At 45.3% G+C, this 15,810-nt stretch overlaps 1 protein-coding gene across 1 annotated transcript; it reads right to left on the reverse strand.

Moving 5' to 3' along the window:
* Positions 1-10,832: 10,832 nt before the first annotated feature.
* Positions 10,833-14,525, reverse strand: LOC117452981 (tripartite motif-containing protein 16-like). Its single transcript, XM_034091805.2, has one exon. It carries the CDS (start codon positions 14,413-14,415, stop codon positions 12,754-12,756), a length of 1,662 nt encoding a protein of 553 aa, XP_033947696.1. The 5' UTR covers positions 14,416-14,525; the 3' UTR covers positions 10,833-12,753.
* Positions 14,526-15,810: the final 1,285 nt, after the last annotated feature.

Genomic DNA, 15,810 nt, shown 5'->3' on the forward strand with positions numbered 1-15,810 from the left:
CTTTCTGCTGTCCTGATTTCAATGGGGAGCTCATTCCACCATCTTGGAGCCAGGACAGCAAACCCACGTGTTTTTGCTGATGGGAACTTGGGTCCCCCTCGCAGCGAGTCGTTTGGCTGAAGCAGAGCGTAGAGCACGCGCTGGGGTGCACGGTTTAACCATGTCCTGGATGTAGGAAGGGCCAGATCCATTCGCAGCATGGTACGCAAGTACCAGTGTCTTGAAGTGAATTCTAGCAGTTACCGGAAGCCAGCGGAGGAGCGGCGTGGTGTGGGAACATTTAGGAAGGTTGAAGACCAGACGAGCCGCTGCATTCTGGATGAGCTGCAGAGGTCGGATGGCACATGCAGGTAGACCAGCCAGGAGGGAGTTGCAGTAGTCTAAGCGTGAGGTGACGAAAGCCTGGACCAGAAGCTGGGTCGCTTTCTGGGTCAGCTGGGGGCGTATCTTCCTGATGTTGTAGAGCGTGTATCTGCAGCAGCGGGTTGTAGCAGCGATGTTTGCAGTGAAGGACAGGTTGTGATCTAGGATCACGCCCAGATTCCTTGCAGTCTGAGTCGGGGAAACAATAGAGGGGCCGATGTTGATAGTCAGGTCAAGAGTGGGACAATCTTTTCCCGGAAGGAAAAGCAGTTCAGTTTTGTCAAGGTTGAGCTTGAGGTGATGAGCGGACATCCACTGAGAGATGTCAGCTAAACAAGCAGAGATGCGTGCGACGACCTGGGTCTCTGAGCGGGGAAAGGACAGAATTAGTTGGGTGTCGTCAGCGTAGCAGTGGTATGAAAAACCATGCGGGCTAATGACAGATCAGAGCGAGTTTGTGTACAGGGAGAAGAGGAGGGGACCAAGAACAGAGCCCTGAGGGACCCCTGTAGTTAATTGACAAGGGTCGGACTCGGATCCGAGTATCCAAGATCTGAGTACTTCTACTTTTACTCAAGTACAAGATCTGAGTACTTCTACTTTTACTCAAGTACAAGATCTGAGTACTTCTACTTTTACTCAAGTACAAGATCTGAGTACTTCTACTTTTACTCAAGTACAAGATCTAAGTAATTATACTTGAGTAACATTTTGAATGCAGGACTTTTACTGTAACAGAGTATGGCAATTGTAATTAAATAAAGTACTTGAATAAATGTACTTTATGATAAAAAGTAAAAATCTATCCAGAAACATATTAACAAGGCCAAGGTTGGGAGATACCACACATAACAAAACACTGCAGATAATAAATGTATACCAATATATATATATATATATATATATATACTCAAGTCATTTGTTATATTTTTATAGAATTTTTCCTTTGCACTTGCTTTCAAAATTGGCTAATTTTTTTTCCATTATATCAGTTTTTATACAATTAATTTAATTCTGAGTATTAATAAAGTTAAGTTGTGGAGACTGTTCTATTATTGTCATTGTACAGGTACAGCAAAATGAAAAAGCAATCCTGTCCGTGTATATCTACACATCAACAGCAACAGCAATATGGTTATACGTACATACATTTGCATACGATAAATAAATGCAGTTCAAATCACAGTGTTCAAAAACAGACAGGAAGTGAAATGTGCATGCCAGAGGTGATCACTTAACGCTGGCAGTTATATTTGTTTATCTGTAAGAGTAGGACAAATAGCGATGAAGCTTAATATTTCAAAGAAAAGTTGAAAAATTATAAACAGTAAATGTGTATTAAAGCAACCGTCCTGTGAAATATAGCTATGCGTACAAAGATGTTTCAGTGAGGGAGGGGCAGGGTGCGAACTGGAGGGGAGCAGGGGAGCTATAGCTCCCCTAGTGGTGACATGAGCTCCCCTGGGAACATGGTTTGTGAAATTTGGGGGGAGCTCTCTAAAATACTGATATGATGACCAAATAAATTCCATTTTGGGCATTTTTTTTTTTCAAAGGTGTAAAATAAGTGAAATAAAATTATATTTAGAGTTTATGATTCATGAAAAAAGTGTCGCCTGCTTGCACGCTGCCCGCAGCTCCACCCACTACCCACTCACTCACAAGCTCGTTTAGTTAGCACTGCATGTTTACCAGGCATTGTTGCTGCTGCTGACATGTCGAAAAGAAAAAAACAACTTAGGCAATTTCTTTAAAAAGACGGCTAAACAACCTGATCAAGAAGACCAACCGAATGTAGCTGGTGGTAGCACATCGTACGTTGTGACTGCTGCTACAACAGAACCGAGAGAGGAGGGAGCTAACGTCAGTGCTAGTGCTAACTTGACAGCTAACGTTAACTTGGGGGCTGAAGAGACACAAGAAGACGAGCCAAGAGAAGCTAACTTGATGACTACAACTACCATACAGTAGTAGAGATCGAAGGAGATGTGGAAGAAGATGATGATGCTGCTGATGACCTATTCTTCCTCTTTCTCCTTGCCTGCTGCTCGAGATGGGGGGCGAAGTTGCTGCGGTGGTCCTGCGGCCGCCGGCTGGCTGGACCAGCCAACAGTGGAGTGAGTGGATCACATTTGAGTCATTTTAAGTTGATTTAATTAAACAGTCAAACGTTACATTGGTGGTCCGTGGATTATTTATTATCAAGTTGATTTGAAGTTTGCGTAAGCCCATACATGCTCGGGAAATCTGTTTGACATTTACTGATCCATCGGGACGTTTCATGTAAATGTAGACTGTGGCACCACCCAGTGTGCAACAGATTTTCTCTTTATAATAGGCCTATGTCTGTGCTGTTTGCTACAGCACAGACATAGGCCTCCCCCCCCCGCAACAACAACAAAATCCCGGCTCCCCCGGAGGACCGTGGTATAGTTCGCACACTGGGGAGGGGTCAGACCTGAAGAGGCTTCTCAATACTCAAATTTTCCCCCTCCTCGACTCCTCGGTCCTCGGTAGTGACCCGGAAATTAATTTCAGCGCGCCATTTTGGAAGGACGTCTCATTTCTCTAATGCACACCGAGGACGAGGGATTACACTGATGGTTCCTCCACGGTCCCTCTGAGATTGCATTTCCGGGAACGGTGGCGGCGTGACGCACGGCCGGACTTATCTCAGCCATGACAGCTCTGCATGCATCCCCTGGATATTATTTTAGAAACTGCTCTTATCGCAACGCGATGTTTACAGTGAGAACAGCTGTGAGGCCCGTGCAGAAAGCAGAGCAGTGTGTAAAATATATATCACTCAGTATAACATGCCTACTCTCTTTATTTGCTTTAGTTTAGTAGATATCTACAAAGAGTCGATATTTTTTCTAAGAACATTTAGTGCTTCACATAATAAAATACACACGGCTGTAGCCTGATTATGCTTTAGGAGCTGTAGGTGTGTGTGGTACAGTGTGTAGGTGTGTGTTGTACAGTGTGTAGGTGTGTGTGGTACAGTGTGTGCGCAGATGCGGCGGACAGACAGGTCTCAGTTGGTTTGGTGTCCTCTGCTTACTTTTAATCCTTGCAAATACAACTTTTGGCCCGTAATTTCAATTCCCCATTTCAGCGACCAGAGAGAGGGGGGGGGGGGATATATCCAGTCTCTGATTGTGTTACGTTATTATGAGAATGCTCTCATACTTTAAATTGCATATGTAACCCCGGTGTGGTGTCCTCTCAGCAACAGACCACTCAGAGCTGGTGATTACTTCAAGTTTATTCCATACATAGGATACCTGCATTGCAATGGACACATACAATCAAACACATGAGCTGCGTTTCTCAACAGATCCTCACGCGGTATATAAATCTCCTTTACAATCCAATATTCAACAACACAACAATGATCGTATAGTGGTAACAATGTGAAACATTAAACATAAACAAACTGGTGTACAAAACTCACATACCTGCATTGCAATGGACACATACAATCAACACGTGAGCTGCGTTCTGTTGGAGAGATAGCACCACGCTCACGTTAGCCTATTAGCTCAAATTAGCTATTGACGAACACATTAATAAATCATATAACACAAATAGCGAATCACACAGAAACATGTTGCTGTGAGCATTAAACGACTAACATTAAACTAAACAAACACAACAGAACGTTATTGTCCTAATAAAATAATAACATACATTTTGTCCACAGACATAATACAATAGCACCTTACTCTCAACAGATCCTCACGCGGTATGAGGACCTCCCACAATCCATTGCGGTAACAAATCTACAGCAATGCAGGCACACGTTTGTAACACCAGATGGCGTAATTCTCCAATTTAACCTGGATTTTACACCAACCTTTATAACTCCGTTACATACACCCCCCTAAAATTCTGCTAAATTGGGCAAAACACAGAAAACAACAAAACACACAGGAGATACAAAATACAAGCCGTGTAGAAATTTGAGCATAACCTCGTTGAAGTCAGTTTGAAACTGTCCACTTGGAACAAGTCAGCAAGAGATTGGCCAAACCCCTTAATAACATAGACACAAAAGATGCCGTGTACACCTCTTATAAAATAAACATTACTCTTCTACATCTTGAAATTACTGAGGAACACTGTAAGACAGTGTAAATACTGGTAAAAAAAAAACTAAAACATATATATATATATATATCTATAATCACTATCAGGAGTCTAACCAAAGAATATGTCTCTCATAATAGAAAACACAGAACCACTTGTTGACACCGAGTCATCAACAATCATTCACTTCACAAATGAGTCTAGCTGGAAGCTTTATAGGTCTACCTGCCCTAGTGCAAAGTGGAAGAGGCTGTTCACTAACTACATGGCCCTGTGTGAGTGCACCTAGTTGTGTATCTGTTGCCATGTCAGGGGAGGGCACACAATGAGCTCTTTCTGTTGAGGGCTGTAAAGATGCATCTTGGGACACCTCACATTCAACAGTGGAGGGAAACTGTGCAACACGTACGGAAGAGTCTGAGGGATTCAAAACCTCACACACAACATGTGAGATCAAAGACTCTTCTGCTTCTGAAGATGCTGTGCTCACAGCCACAACTGAAGAACAATCAGGCTGGCTGGCTATCTCATCCCCATCATTTGCATCATCCATCTGCAGGAGCCAGTTAACTGTCTTCGTCTCACTGTTCTGTACAGCAAGAGAAACCACTGGGTCACTTTGTCCACTTCCAGCAACAGAAGAGCAGCTTGACTCAAGATCTTCATCGCCTCCCACGGGGAGAAAACTCACAGGAAGCAGGAGATTCCTGTGAACAACTTTCTCCTTTGACGTCACAGGATCTCTAATGCAGTACGCATTGATTCCTGGCTTCACAGATATCACTTCATAAACTGTGGAAACCCATCTGTCTGCAATCTTTCTTTTCCCTCTCTCACCACGATTTGCCAGCAAGACTCTGTCACCAATAGTGAGAGGTGACCCTTTTGCTTTGCGGTTGTAGTTCTTTGCCTGACGTGCCTGTTCAGTCCGACTGTTCTGCCGGGCAATGTGAGCAGCTTCAGCCAGGTCACGTTTCAAGCGGGAAACAAACTCACAATGGCCAACAACAGCACTGCTAGAGAGGGCGTGCTGGAACACAACATCAACTGGCAGACGTGGGGTCCTCCCAAACATGAGAAAGAATGGGGCAAAGCCTGTTGTCTCATGCTCAGTGCAATTGTAACAGAATGTCAGCATTTGGAGCATTTGTGGCCACCTGGCCTTGGAATGTGGAGGCAGGGCCCTTATCATGCTCCCAAGTGTTCTGTTGTACCGCTCGACAACTCCATTCCCCATAGGATGGTAAGGGGTGGTGTGTGACTTCTGGACGCCAGCCACCTCCATGAGCTCTTTAATGAGTTGACTCTCAAAATTAGCTCCTTGATCTGAATGGATGCGTTTGGGGAAACCATATATGCAGAAAAAGTCAATCCAAAGTCGACGAGCGACCTTCTTAGCTGACTGATTTTTGCACGGGAATGCATGAGACATTTTAGTAAAATGATCTGTGACTACCAAAACATCCACACACTTTTTGTCAGTCTGTTCAGCAGTCCAGAAATCAATACAGACTAGTTCCATCGGTTCAGAGGTGCAAATGCTTTCAAGAGGAGCACGGTCGTTAGGCTCAGGTGTTTTTCCAACCACACATCGGAAGCAATTTCTCACATGATTGATGATGTCACGTTCCATCCCTGTCCAAAAGAATCTCTGCCTGGCAAGAGAAAGCGTGCGGGCCTGTCCCTGATGACCAGCCGAGTCATGTATGCCATTGAGGACTTGGGCCTTAAGGGAGTCTGGAACCACAATTTGGTGGATCGTCGTGTTCATCTGTCTGTCTTTCTTTACCTTGCACAAAATGCCATCCTTGACGGAGAGTTTGGGCAAGTGTCTTAGCAGTTTTGTCACTCCGCGAGACTCAGCAGCACGCTCACGTCTTGTGGGTCTCCTGCGGCGCTGGATGTCATAGAGAGCCCTGCCTATGACATCATCCTGCTCTTGGAGATTGACAAGTTCACTCTTCGGTAGAGAGGAAGTCTGGTCGACACCAGCGACCTGAAAAACAGCTGGTCCTGTTCCTCTCACTTGGCCGACACCTCCAGTGTCGTGTGCATCCAACACTGCTGAGACGTCATGTGATGACAGGGACCCCTGAGAAGGAGGCTGGGTGATGACGGCGACTTCCTCGGACTGATCAACAACCACCTGGCAGTTATTAGTACACCTAAATGCATCTTGCACTGTTCTATCCACCATCCCAGACATGTGGTTCATTAAAAACGCATAAGGTTCAGTCACAAGACGGTGGCTCATGCACGATTGGACAAATGGCTCTCTACTTAATGCATCAGCAACCACATTCTTTGGACCAGGGATATAGTTCAGGTCAAAACTGTATGCTGCGAGCTTTGAAACCCACCTCTGCTCACAAGCATCCAACCTAGGCTTAGTCAAGATGTATGTCAATGGATTATTATCCGTCCAGACTGTGAAGCGTTGGCCTTTTAGCCAATGGCTAAATTTGTCACAAACTGCCCATTTAAGAGCGAGAAACTCAAGTCGATGTGCTGGATAGTTCAGCTGAGAGTGGGAAAGTGTCTTGCTAGCAAATGCTACAGGTCTGGCCATCTTTCCATCAGGAGGCAACTGTGAAAGGACGGCCCCTATGCCATCAAAGGAGGCATCAACTGCAAGAATGAATGGAGCGCTAAAATCTGGATGTGCTAAAGTGACACTGTGCACCAGCTCATACTTCAATGTTCCAAATGCTTCTTTGCACTCATCATTCCAGTCTGTTGGAGAGAGTCTGACATAGCCTTTTTTAAACTTTGGTTTGTGGCCTCTCCCTCTTTTGTGTGGTGTGGCAGGCTCAGCCACAAGGTTGAACAGCGGCTTAGCTTTGGCAGAACATCCCTCAATGAAATGGTGGTAATAGAGAACCATCCCTAAGAAAGACCGGATCTTCTTAGCACACGGTGTTTGCCCATCTTTCTCCATCAAGTCAGCTTCCTGCATATCATTTATAGCCTCCACTTTACTCGGGTCGGTCTTAACACCATCCTCACAAATAATGTGTCCCAGAAACTTGACTGACCTGCGTAGAAAGTAGCACTTCTTAGGGGAGAGCTTTAAGTTGTTGGCTGCAAGATGCGAGAAAACCATCTGTAGACGCTCAAGTGCAACCTGTTCAGATGGAGCATAGACCATGAGATCATCCATGTAGCATAGCAGACTTGTGAAGTTCTCATCCCCAAAGATGGACATCATCATTCGCATGAAAGTGGCAGGGCTGTTCGTCAAGCCCTGGGGCATCCTGTTGTATTCATGAAGACCGAATGGGGAGGAGAACGCTGTATATTTTCTGTCATCTTTATGCAGTCCGACATTGTAGAACCCTGACGTGAGGTCCAGTGTGGAAAAGAACACATTTCCACCAAGCGCAGCAAGGGCATCTGTCTGATGGGGCAATGGATGTGCATCTTTTACTGTTCTTGCGTTCAACCACCTGAAGTCATTGCAAAGGCGAAGGTCACCATTTAGTTTGACAACGAGGACAAGGGGTGATGAGTATTCACTCTGAGATTTGCGAATGATTCCTAATTCCTCCATGTCATTCAGAGCAGTCCGTAGCTTGTCATAGTGGCATGGCGGAACCCGCCTGTATGGAAGTCTGAAGGGCTTGTCATCAACCAGGTGTATTCTGTGCACAAAATCCACTGCCTCGCCACAGTCCATTTTGTGCTTCGAAAATGTTGATTCATACTGCTCAATGATTTTCATCAGCTTATCTTTCCACTCGAGAGAGACTTCACAAGATGAGAGGTCCAAATCCTGCAAACCCATGTCACTCAACACACGGGACATCTCCTCCTCTGACCTTGGCTCAGGTGACGGGCTCTGTGTGTACTGTGCACTGGATTGGATGCGAACTGGATCTGGTAAATCCTGCACTGAACGACAGGGGGGGACATCAGCAACCTTTGCATTTTTTTTAAGGGTGAGTGGCTTTTCAGTGGGGTTTACAATTTTGACAGGAACCCAGCCATTTCCCCATAAGGACGTGACAACCCTCCCCACCAGAATTTGTGCAGGTCTGGCTTTTGACTGGGTGGGCTCAATGATGACTGTACTCCCTACTGCAGAGACATCAGACTCAGGTAATTTCGCCCACACCAAACTTTCAGTCATTGGCTGCAGAGTTACACATCTTTTCAGTTTTGCCGTGCCAATTGTGTTAGTTACTGCTCCACCTTTGCATTGATCTGAGGAGGACAGCAGAGACATCAACTTGGGCAAACTATCACTCTGAAAACTTGTCACAGGAGATGTGATATTTTGGCAACTTATAGTTTTTTTTCATCTGCAAAATGAGCCACTTGATGGCATTGCTGCCGAGAATCATTTCATCAGTCTGGCCCGGCACAACTAGAACAGGGATTATTACCTTATAGCCATAAACTGATGCAGTAAGATCATACATGGCAGATGGGGTAACAAGGTGACCACCACAACCAACTATGACAAAGTCTTCAGCTGATTTCCTTTCCATGTTAGGGACAGATTGTGAAAGTCTTATGTCAGCTGCCTCACTAATTGTGCATGCCATAGATCCACTGTCCACTAATGCTTTGAGAGCTTGTCCATTATTGGTGGTCACAGCTGTGTGGAATAGACTATCAGTCTCTGGGAGTCTTTGCAGCCTTTGTACAATCAGTGTCTTATTTGATGGCACCATGCTGCTGTAGGTGTCATACAATGTTTCACAATCATCAATGTCTTTCATATCCAAGGTGGGAGGCTCACTCACATAATCTGCACTATCCTCCCTCTTGTGCAGATCATTCAGTTTCCCTGCTGGTTGTAGTGAGGAGGACGTCTCCCCTCTGGGCACTCACGTCTTGGGTGGCCAGGTAAGTGACACAGGAAGCAAAGTCTGTTCTCTCGACAGTGTATGAAAGCAGAGTGAGAGCTGTCATTACATATAGAACAAGGCATGTCCATAAAGCCCTCAATCTTTGGTGGCTTGTTGCTAGTATATTGCCTCCTATTAGCTTGAGCATACCCAGGGGCCTGGAGCAACACCTTCTCCAGCATGCCAATCAACCTCTCGAAAGCGGGGGCGTCCTGGCTCACAGCTTGTGCCTGTTTGGGAATGTCTGACACTAAAGCAGCATTAGTGTTCACCTCAGCTACATTCATGTTTATCCTGCCTCTCTCTGTGGAAGACCTCAGTCCCTTCTCTAAATGGTATTCATCTAACACTTCCTGAACTTCTCGTGCTGACCATTTATCAATTGTCTTGGACCTAAATGTAAGAGCTAAATCTCTGCTGGGGCAGTGTCTGATGAACATCCGTGTGACTTCAATACTGGGATTATCAAACACCTTACCCTGTTCCCTAAGACAACTGTCAGCCACATCGACAGCTCTGTTTAGTCTGAGCCAGTACTCATATGGGTCCTCTTGTTCTTTTGGTAGAGTGGAATAAAAGTCAGCTAAGGGCACAGAAGAGCAATGGCTGGAGCTGAAATGTTTGCGGAGGAGTCCATAGATGGCCTGTGGGTTCTCTTGGACATCAATTCCGCTATTTCTTATCCCAAACTTCACAACATCCTTTGCTCTGCCCCTCAGGTGAATCAGAATTTCTTCAGCTTGATGCTCTGACTGGATACTGCTTTTCCTGATGTAATTTCTCATCAAATCCTCCCATTCATCAACAGGCAGTGTGTCTGAACTCTCTCCTCTAAACACAGGTGGGTCTTTAACTCCTCTCTGAGTGACTAGCTGGACTTGGGAGAGATCCAGTGTTTGGCTGGGGAGTGTGTCTTTTTTACTGCATGTTTCTTCATGACTCGTGTGCGCAGCAGCTGTAGTGTTAATGCGTGACATAATGCTATCAGCTAGCTGCTGCCCTATCTGCTGCACAATAGTGCTCATTTGGTCAGCTAGTCTCACATCATCAGGAGGGTTGGGGACTGATGAGCTAAAGCACTGTGGTGTAGATAACTCTACTTTAGGCTGGATGGAAGGTGTCATCACATCTCCATTTGCACTGTGCACTGAATCCCCATCAAAAGTTTTCCTATCCCCCACCTTAAAGTCACCTAGTGAAAATGGAACAGGTGTGCTACATAGCCCTCTACCCCTACCAACATTGAAAGGAGTCATTTCAAAAGGTATTAAATCTACTGGAACTCATGTTTTATCGATAGTAAACCAAAATAAAATGACAAGTTCAAAAGAATAAGGCTTATATCAACAAAATAAACCTGAGAGTCCAACACAATGAAGGAATTGAAGCTCCAAAACGTTGCAGCGGCGAGAAAACATCCACTCTGGTCCGGCATAGTCAAGAACGGGTCACGGCACCAATGTAACCCCGGTGTGGTGTCCTCTCAGCAACAGACCACTCAGAGCTGGTGATTACTTCAGTTTATTCCATACATAGGATACCTGCATTGCAATGGACACATACAATCAACACATGAGCTGCGTTTCTCAACAGATCCTCACGCGGTATATAAATCTCCTTTACAATCCAATATTCAACAACACAACAATGATCGTATAGTGGTAACAATGTGAAACATTAAACATAAACAAACTGGTGTACAAAACTCACATACCTGCATTGCAATGGACACATACAATCAACACGTGAGCTGCGTTCTGTTGGAGAGATAGCACCACGCTCACGTTAGCCTATTAGCTCAAATTAGCTATTGACGAACACATTAATAAATCATATAACACAAATAGCGAATCACACAGAAACATGTTGCTGTGAGCATTAAACGACTAACATTAAACTAAACAAACACAACAGAACGTTATTGTGCTAATAAAATAATAACATACATTTTGTCCACAGACATAATACAATAGCACCTTACTCTCAACAGATCCTCACGCGGTATGAGGACCTCCCACAATCCATTGCGGTAACAAAGCTACAGCAATGCAGGCACACGTTTGTAACACCAGATGGCGTAATTCTCCAATTTAACCTGGATTTTACACCAACCTTTATAACTCTGTTACACATATATTTATATAAATATATTTGTGTGTGTGTGTGTCCACATCTGTAGCCTGGTATTGTCTCATTATACCGCACTCTCAATGAATTCAAAGTAAATATGTGGGGGAACAATGTTCAGCTGATCTAACAGAGATTATAAAATATGACAAAACACTCGACAGCTGATGCAGCTGTTGCCACGTAATAATGAACGGACGTCGCTTTAATATGACCGCTCAGAGGAGAGGAGTTCTCATTTCTTTAAACGTCTGCTGCTTCCCCTCCTCTCTCCCCGGTCCTCCGCTCGCATCTCCTGTGGGCGGGACTAAATCTCGAGGAGGGGAGTCGAGGAGGGGACATTTAAGAATTGAGAAGCCTCTTATGTGAGGATGAACACTGTGCTTTGCTTCAGGGGGAAACTCAGTTTTAGTCTCAGGTCACTTCCACATGTTCTCCATCAGCTTCGTGGCACCCCGGACACAACACAAGAACAACATCCTGTTTTTGAAACACAAACCTTTATTGATGATCCAAACATTCGATCACACATCCCATCAGTAAAGTGTGTCCAATGATTTCATGACCAGCTTCTCTTTCTCCGCCATGATGTGTTTCATCTCCGCTGTTTCAGAATCAGACATGATTTACTTATTGATTATTATCATGAGTTATGTTCTATAAAACATCAGAGTGCCCACTTTCTATTTGGACAACAACAACAACAACAACAACAACAACAACAACAACAATTAGTCTGCAAAACAATAACTAATGTTATACCATGTGTTTCCCGAGCAAAGACTCTCAGCTATTCACAGCAGAATAATGAATGGTGTTCTTATTGATTATGATCACGACAGCAAGTCATATCATTTTGAATAAACACGTGATGATGAAATAAGTGTGATAACCATCTGGGAACTCGTGTGTTTGTTAATTTGGTCAGAATAATACATGTGATTATAAATGCCTCTGTTGTTTTAGAACCAGAATAAAATGTGTAGAATAAAAGAAGCTCTGCTGCTTCCTCTCTGAAGACTCGTGCGCTACGAGAGAAACGACGACAAGAATCAAAAGAAATATCCAACACATATTGAGAGCAAAGTTTACACATCAGTTCAGGTGAACAAGGATCCTCCTGAGCAGCCTCCATGGCTACACAGACACAGGAAGGAGCCGGAAGAAAGTCCAACACCTACAGAACAACTCAAGATGTTGAAGCCCCGCCCATCATGTTTGATTGACAGCTGATCTCTGCAGTGAAGACATGGACAATCAGCTCTGAAGGACACACGGTGAGTTTAAGAAGTAGAAGAGTTCCACCAAGGACTTCAGGCTATTTGAGTTTACAAAACTCAGCTGTGGCTCCATGTGTGTAATAAAGAGAAACTCCAGCATGTAGCGGCTGAGTGAACGTGGTCTGCACTCTGTGGAGGAGAGTCGTGGTTTCAGAGACGCTGTAGAAGGACAGAACACCTGCTCTGTGATCCAGGTACACTCCTACTCTGGAGGACGGAGGACCTGAGACGGGAGTGCTGATGTTGTTGTAACGAAATGAATAACGGTTTTGGCCACAAACTAACGACCAAGATTTGTCATTGAGTGCAAATCCACTTTCAAACCCTGCTCTGCTGATACTCTTGTATGCGACTGCTACACAAACTGCTCCCCCTCTCCACTCCACCTCCCAGTAACAACGTCCAGTCAGACTCTCTCTACTCAGGACCTGAGGGTAACAAGTGAATCTGTCTGGGTGACGAGAATAAGGCTGTTCTTGTCTCATGCGTGTTGCTTTTCTGCTCCCCTCAGATAATACCAGCAGTGTGCCTGCTGTGTTTGGATCCAGAGTGATCTCCTGTGAACACGTGAAGAACCCAGCTCTGGAGGCGGGCTCTGCTGCTGACGGTAAAACCTCCACTTCAGTCGGTGAGACGTTCGTCCATTCCTCTCTCAGGACGTCCTGTAGTTTGTCTCTGACTGCTGACAGGGCCGCCGTCACGTCCTCAAAGTAGCTCAGAGGACGGATGTTGGTGCTGGAGGAGTGTGTAGCTCCACTGAGGGGGGCTGGCAGTGAGGAGGGGTAGCTGAGCAGGAACTGGTTGTGGTCCTCTGTGTGAGACAGCAGCTTCAGCTCAGCGTCTCTCCTCTTCAGCTCAGACATCTCCTGCTCCAGCTTCTCCTGGAGCTCTCTGACTCGACTCACTTCTCTCTCCTGCTGGGATCTGAGCTGCTGCTTCACGTCAGAGCTTCTCTTCTCCACGAGACGGATCAGCTCAGTGAACGTCTTCTCACTGTCCTCCACTGCTTTGTCAGCAGAGCCATTGACGGCCTCCACCTCCTGCTGAAGCAGCTTCACCTCCTTCTCTCCGTCCTGGATCCTCTGCTGGATGTTGAGTCGACTCCCCTCCAGCTCTCTCTGCCTCTCAGTCCTCTCTGCTGCAGCTGACACCGTGTCGTGGCCTTTGTGTTCGTCCACAGAGCAGAGAGAACAGATGCTCTGCTGATCAGTGCGGCAGAACAGCTTCTTCACCTCGTCGTGACGAGAGCAGATGTTCTCCTGGAGCTTCTTGGAGGGCTCCACCAGCTTGTGCTTTCTAAAGACAGGCAATTCATAATGACCCTGGAGGTGTTGGTCGCAGTAAGAGGCCAGACACACGAGGCAGGACTTGCAGGCTCTCAGCTTCCTCCCAGTGCAGACATCACAGGCCACGTCTCCAGCTCCAGCATAGCAGAGATCAGCAGGAGCAGCTGGGGGTCCAGTCTTCTTCAGCTCCTCCACCAAAGCTGCTAGCATGGTGTTCTTCAGCAGGACAGGCCTCGGTGTGAAGCTCTGCCTGCACTGAGGGCAGCTGTGGATCAGCTCTCCATCCCAGTGCTGTGTAATACACTTCATGCAGTAGCTATGTCCACAGGGAATAGTGACCGGATCCTTCAGTAGATCCAGACAGATGGAACAAGAGAAGGTTTCCCGGTCCAGCTGAACTCCTTTCTGCGCCATTTCACCTCTCAGCAGCAGCGAGTGTGTGAGTTTCACTTCCTCAGAGCTGAAACTAGTGTGACAGGTTATCTGAACAGGATGTGTGTGGGCGGTGAATGTGGCCTATCAGCTCTTGTACTTTACCCACATGTTGGTTCCTCCCCTCCTCCTCAGTGTGGATCTGAAGGGGAGGAACCAGGAAGCACAGAGTGGAGCTGGCTGCGTCTGAGAGCAGGAAGGAGAGGGAGGGCTCATCAAACTCTGACTCATTCCAGGAGGAGGAGCAGCGCTCAGACTCTGACCGACACAGAGCCTCCGTTACAACCTGCTCTTCCTTTGAAAAGAGCTTTTAGTTGTAAAATAAGTTGGTAAACTTACAAAATCTGAAGGGGGTTGAATACTTGTTTCCTCCACTGTAAATGTATAGCCTCAATGTCCTGCAATAGCTGATTGATTTAATAGTTGGATGTACAGTAAGTCGTTTTTTACTGTAAGTACTAGTTGTAGTAGTGGTAGTGGTAGTAGTAGTAGTAGTAGTAGTAGTAGTAGTAGAAGTAGTAGTAGTGGTAGTAGTAGTAGTAGTAGAAGTAGTAGTTGTATTAGAAGTAGTAGTAGTAGTAGAAGTAGTAGTTGTATTAGAAGTAGTAGTAGTAGTAGTAGTGGTAGTGGTAGTAGTAGTAGTAGTAGTAGTGGTAGTAGTAGTAGTAGTAGTAGTTGTATTAGTAGTAGTAGTAGTAGTTGTATTAGGAGTAGTAGTAGTAGTTGTAGTAGTAGTAGTAGTAGTAGTAGAGTAGTAGCAGTAGTAGTTGTATTAGGAGTAGTAGTAGTAGTAGTAGTAGTAGTAGTAGTAGTAGAAGTAGTAGAATTAGTAGTAGTAGTAGTGGTAGTAGTAGTAGTAGTAGAAGTAGTAGTTGTATTAGAAGTAGTAGTAGTAGTAGTAGAAGTAGTAGTTGTATTAGAAGTAGTAGTAGTAGTAGTAGTAGTAGTAGTAGTAGTAGTATTGTGTGTGTGTGGGGGGGGGCTTTTATATAGAAAAAAATCCTTATCCTGTGCGTCTTGTTTGGATACAGTGGTATAGGGCTTTTATTTGGGAAAACCATCCCTCTTCCTGTGCTTCCTGTGAGGATACAGGAAATCTATAGGGCTTTTATTTTGAAAGGGTGTGTGACTTGGGTTATGAGAGGGAGAGAAGAATATGAACTTGCAAACTATACGTCCTCTTTAATTGACACCAAAATGATGATTTGTGGTTGAAACCTTTTTTTAAATCTTGTCTTTTTACCCTCCAACAGATGTGTCTCAATGGAGAAGAAGAAGCCTCAGATTCCTTAGAGTCCATCGAGGTGAGTTCCTCCGAGGAGACGTCTCCCGATGTGTCCCCCCCCCCCCCCACAGGACCCCATCACAGAGATACGC

This window comes from Pseudochaenichthys georgianus, chromosome 9, assembly GCF_902827115.2.
Source record: "Pseudochaenichthys georgianus chromosome 9, fPseGeo1.2, whole genome shotgun sequence".
Taxonomy (NCBI): Eukaryota; Metazoa; Chordata; class Actinopteri; order Perciformes; family Channichthyidae; genus Pseudochaenichthys; species Pseudochaenichthys georgianus.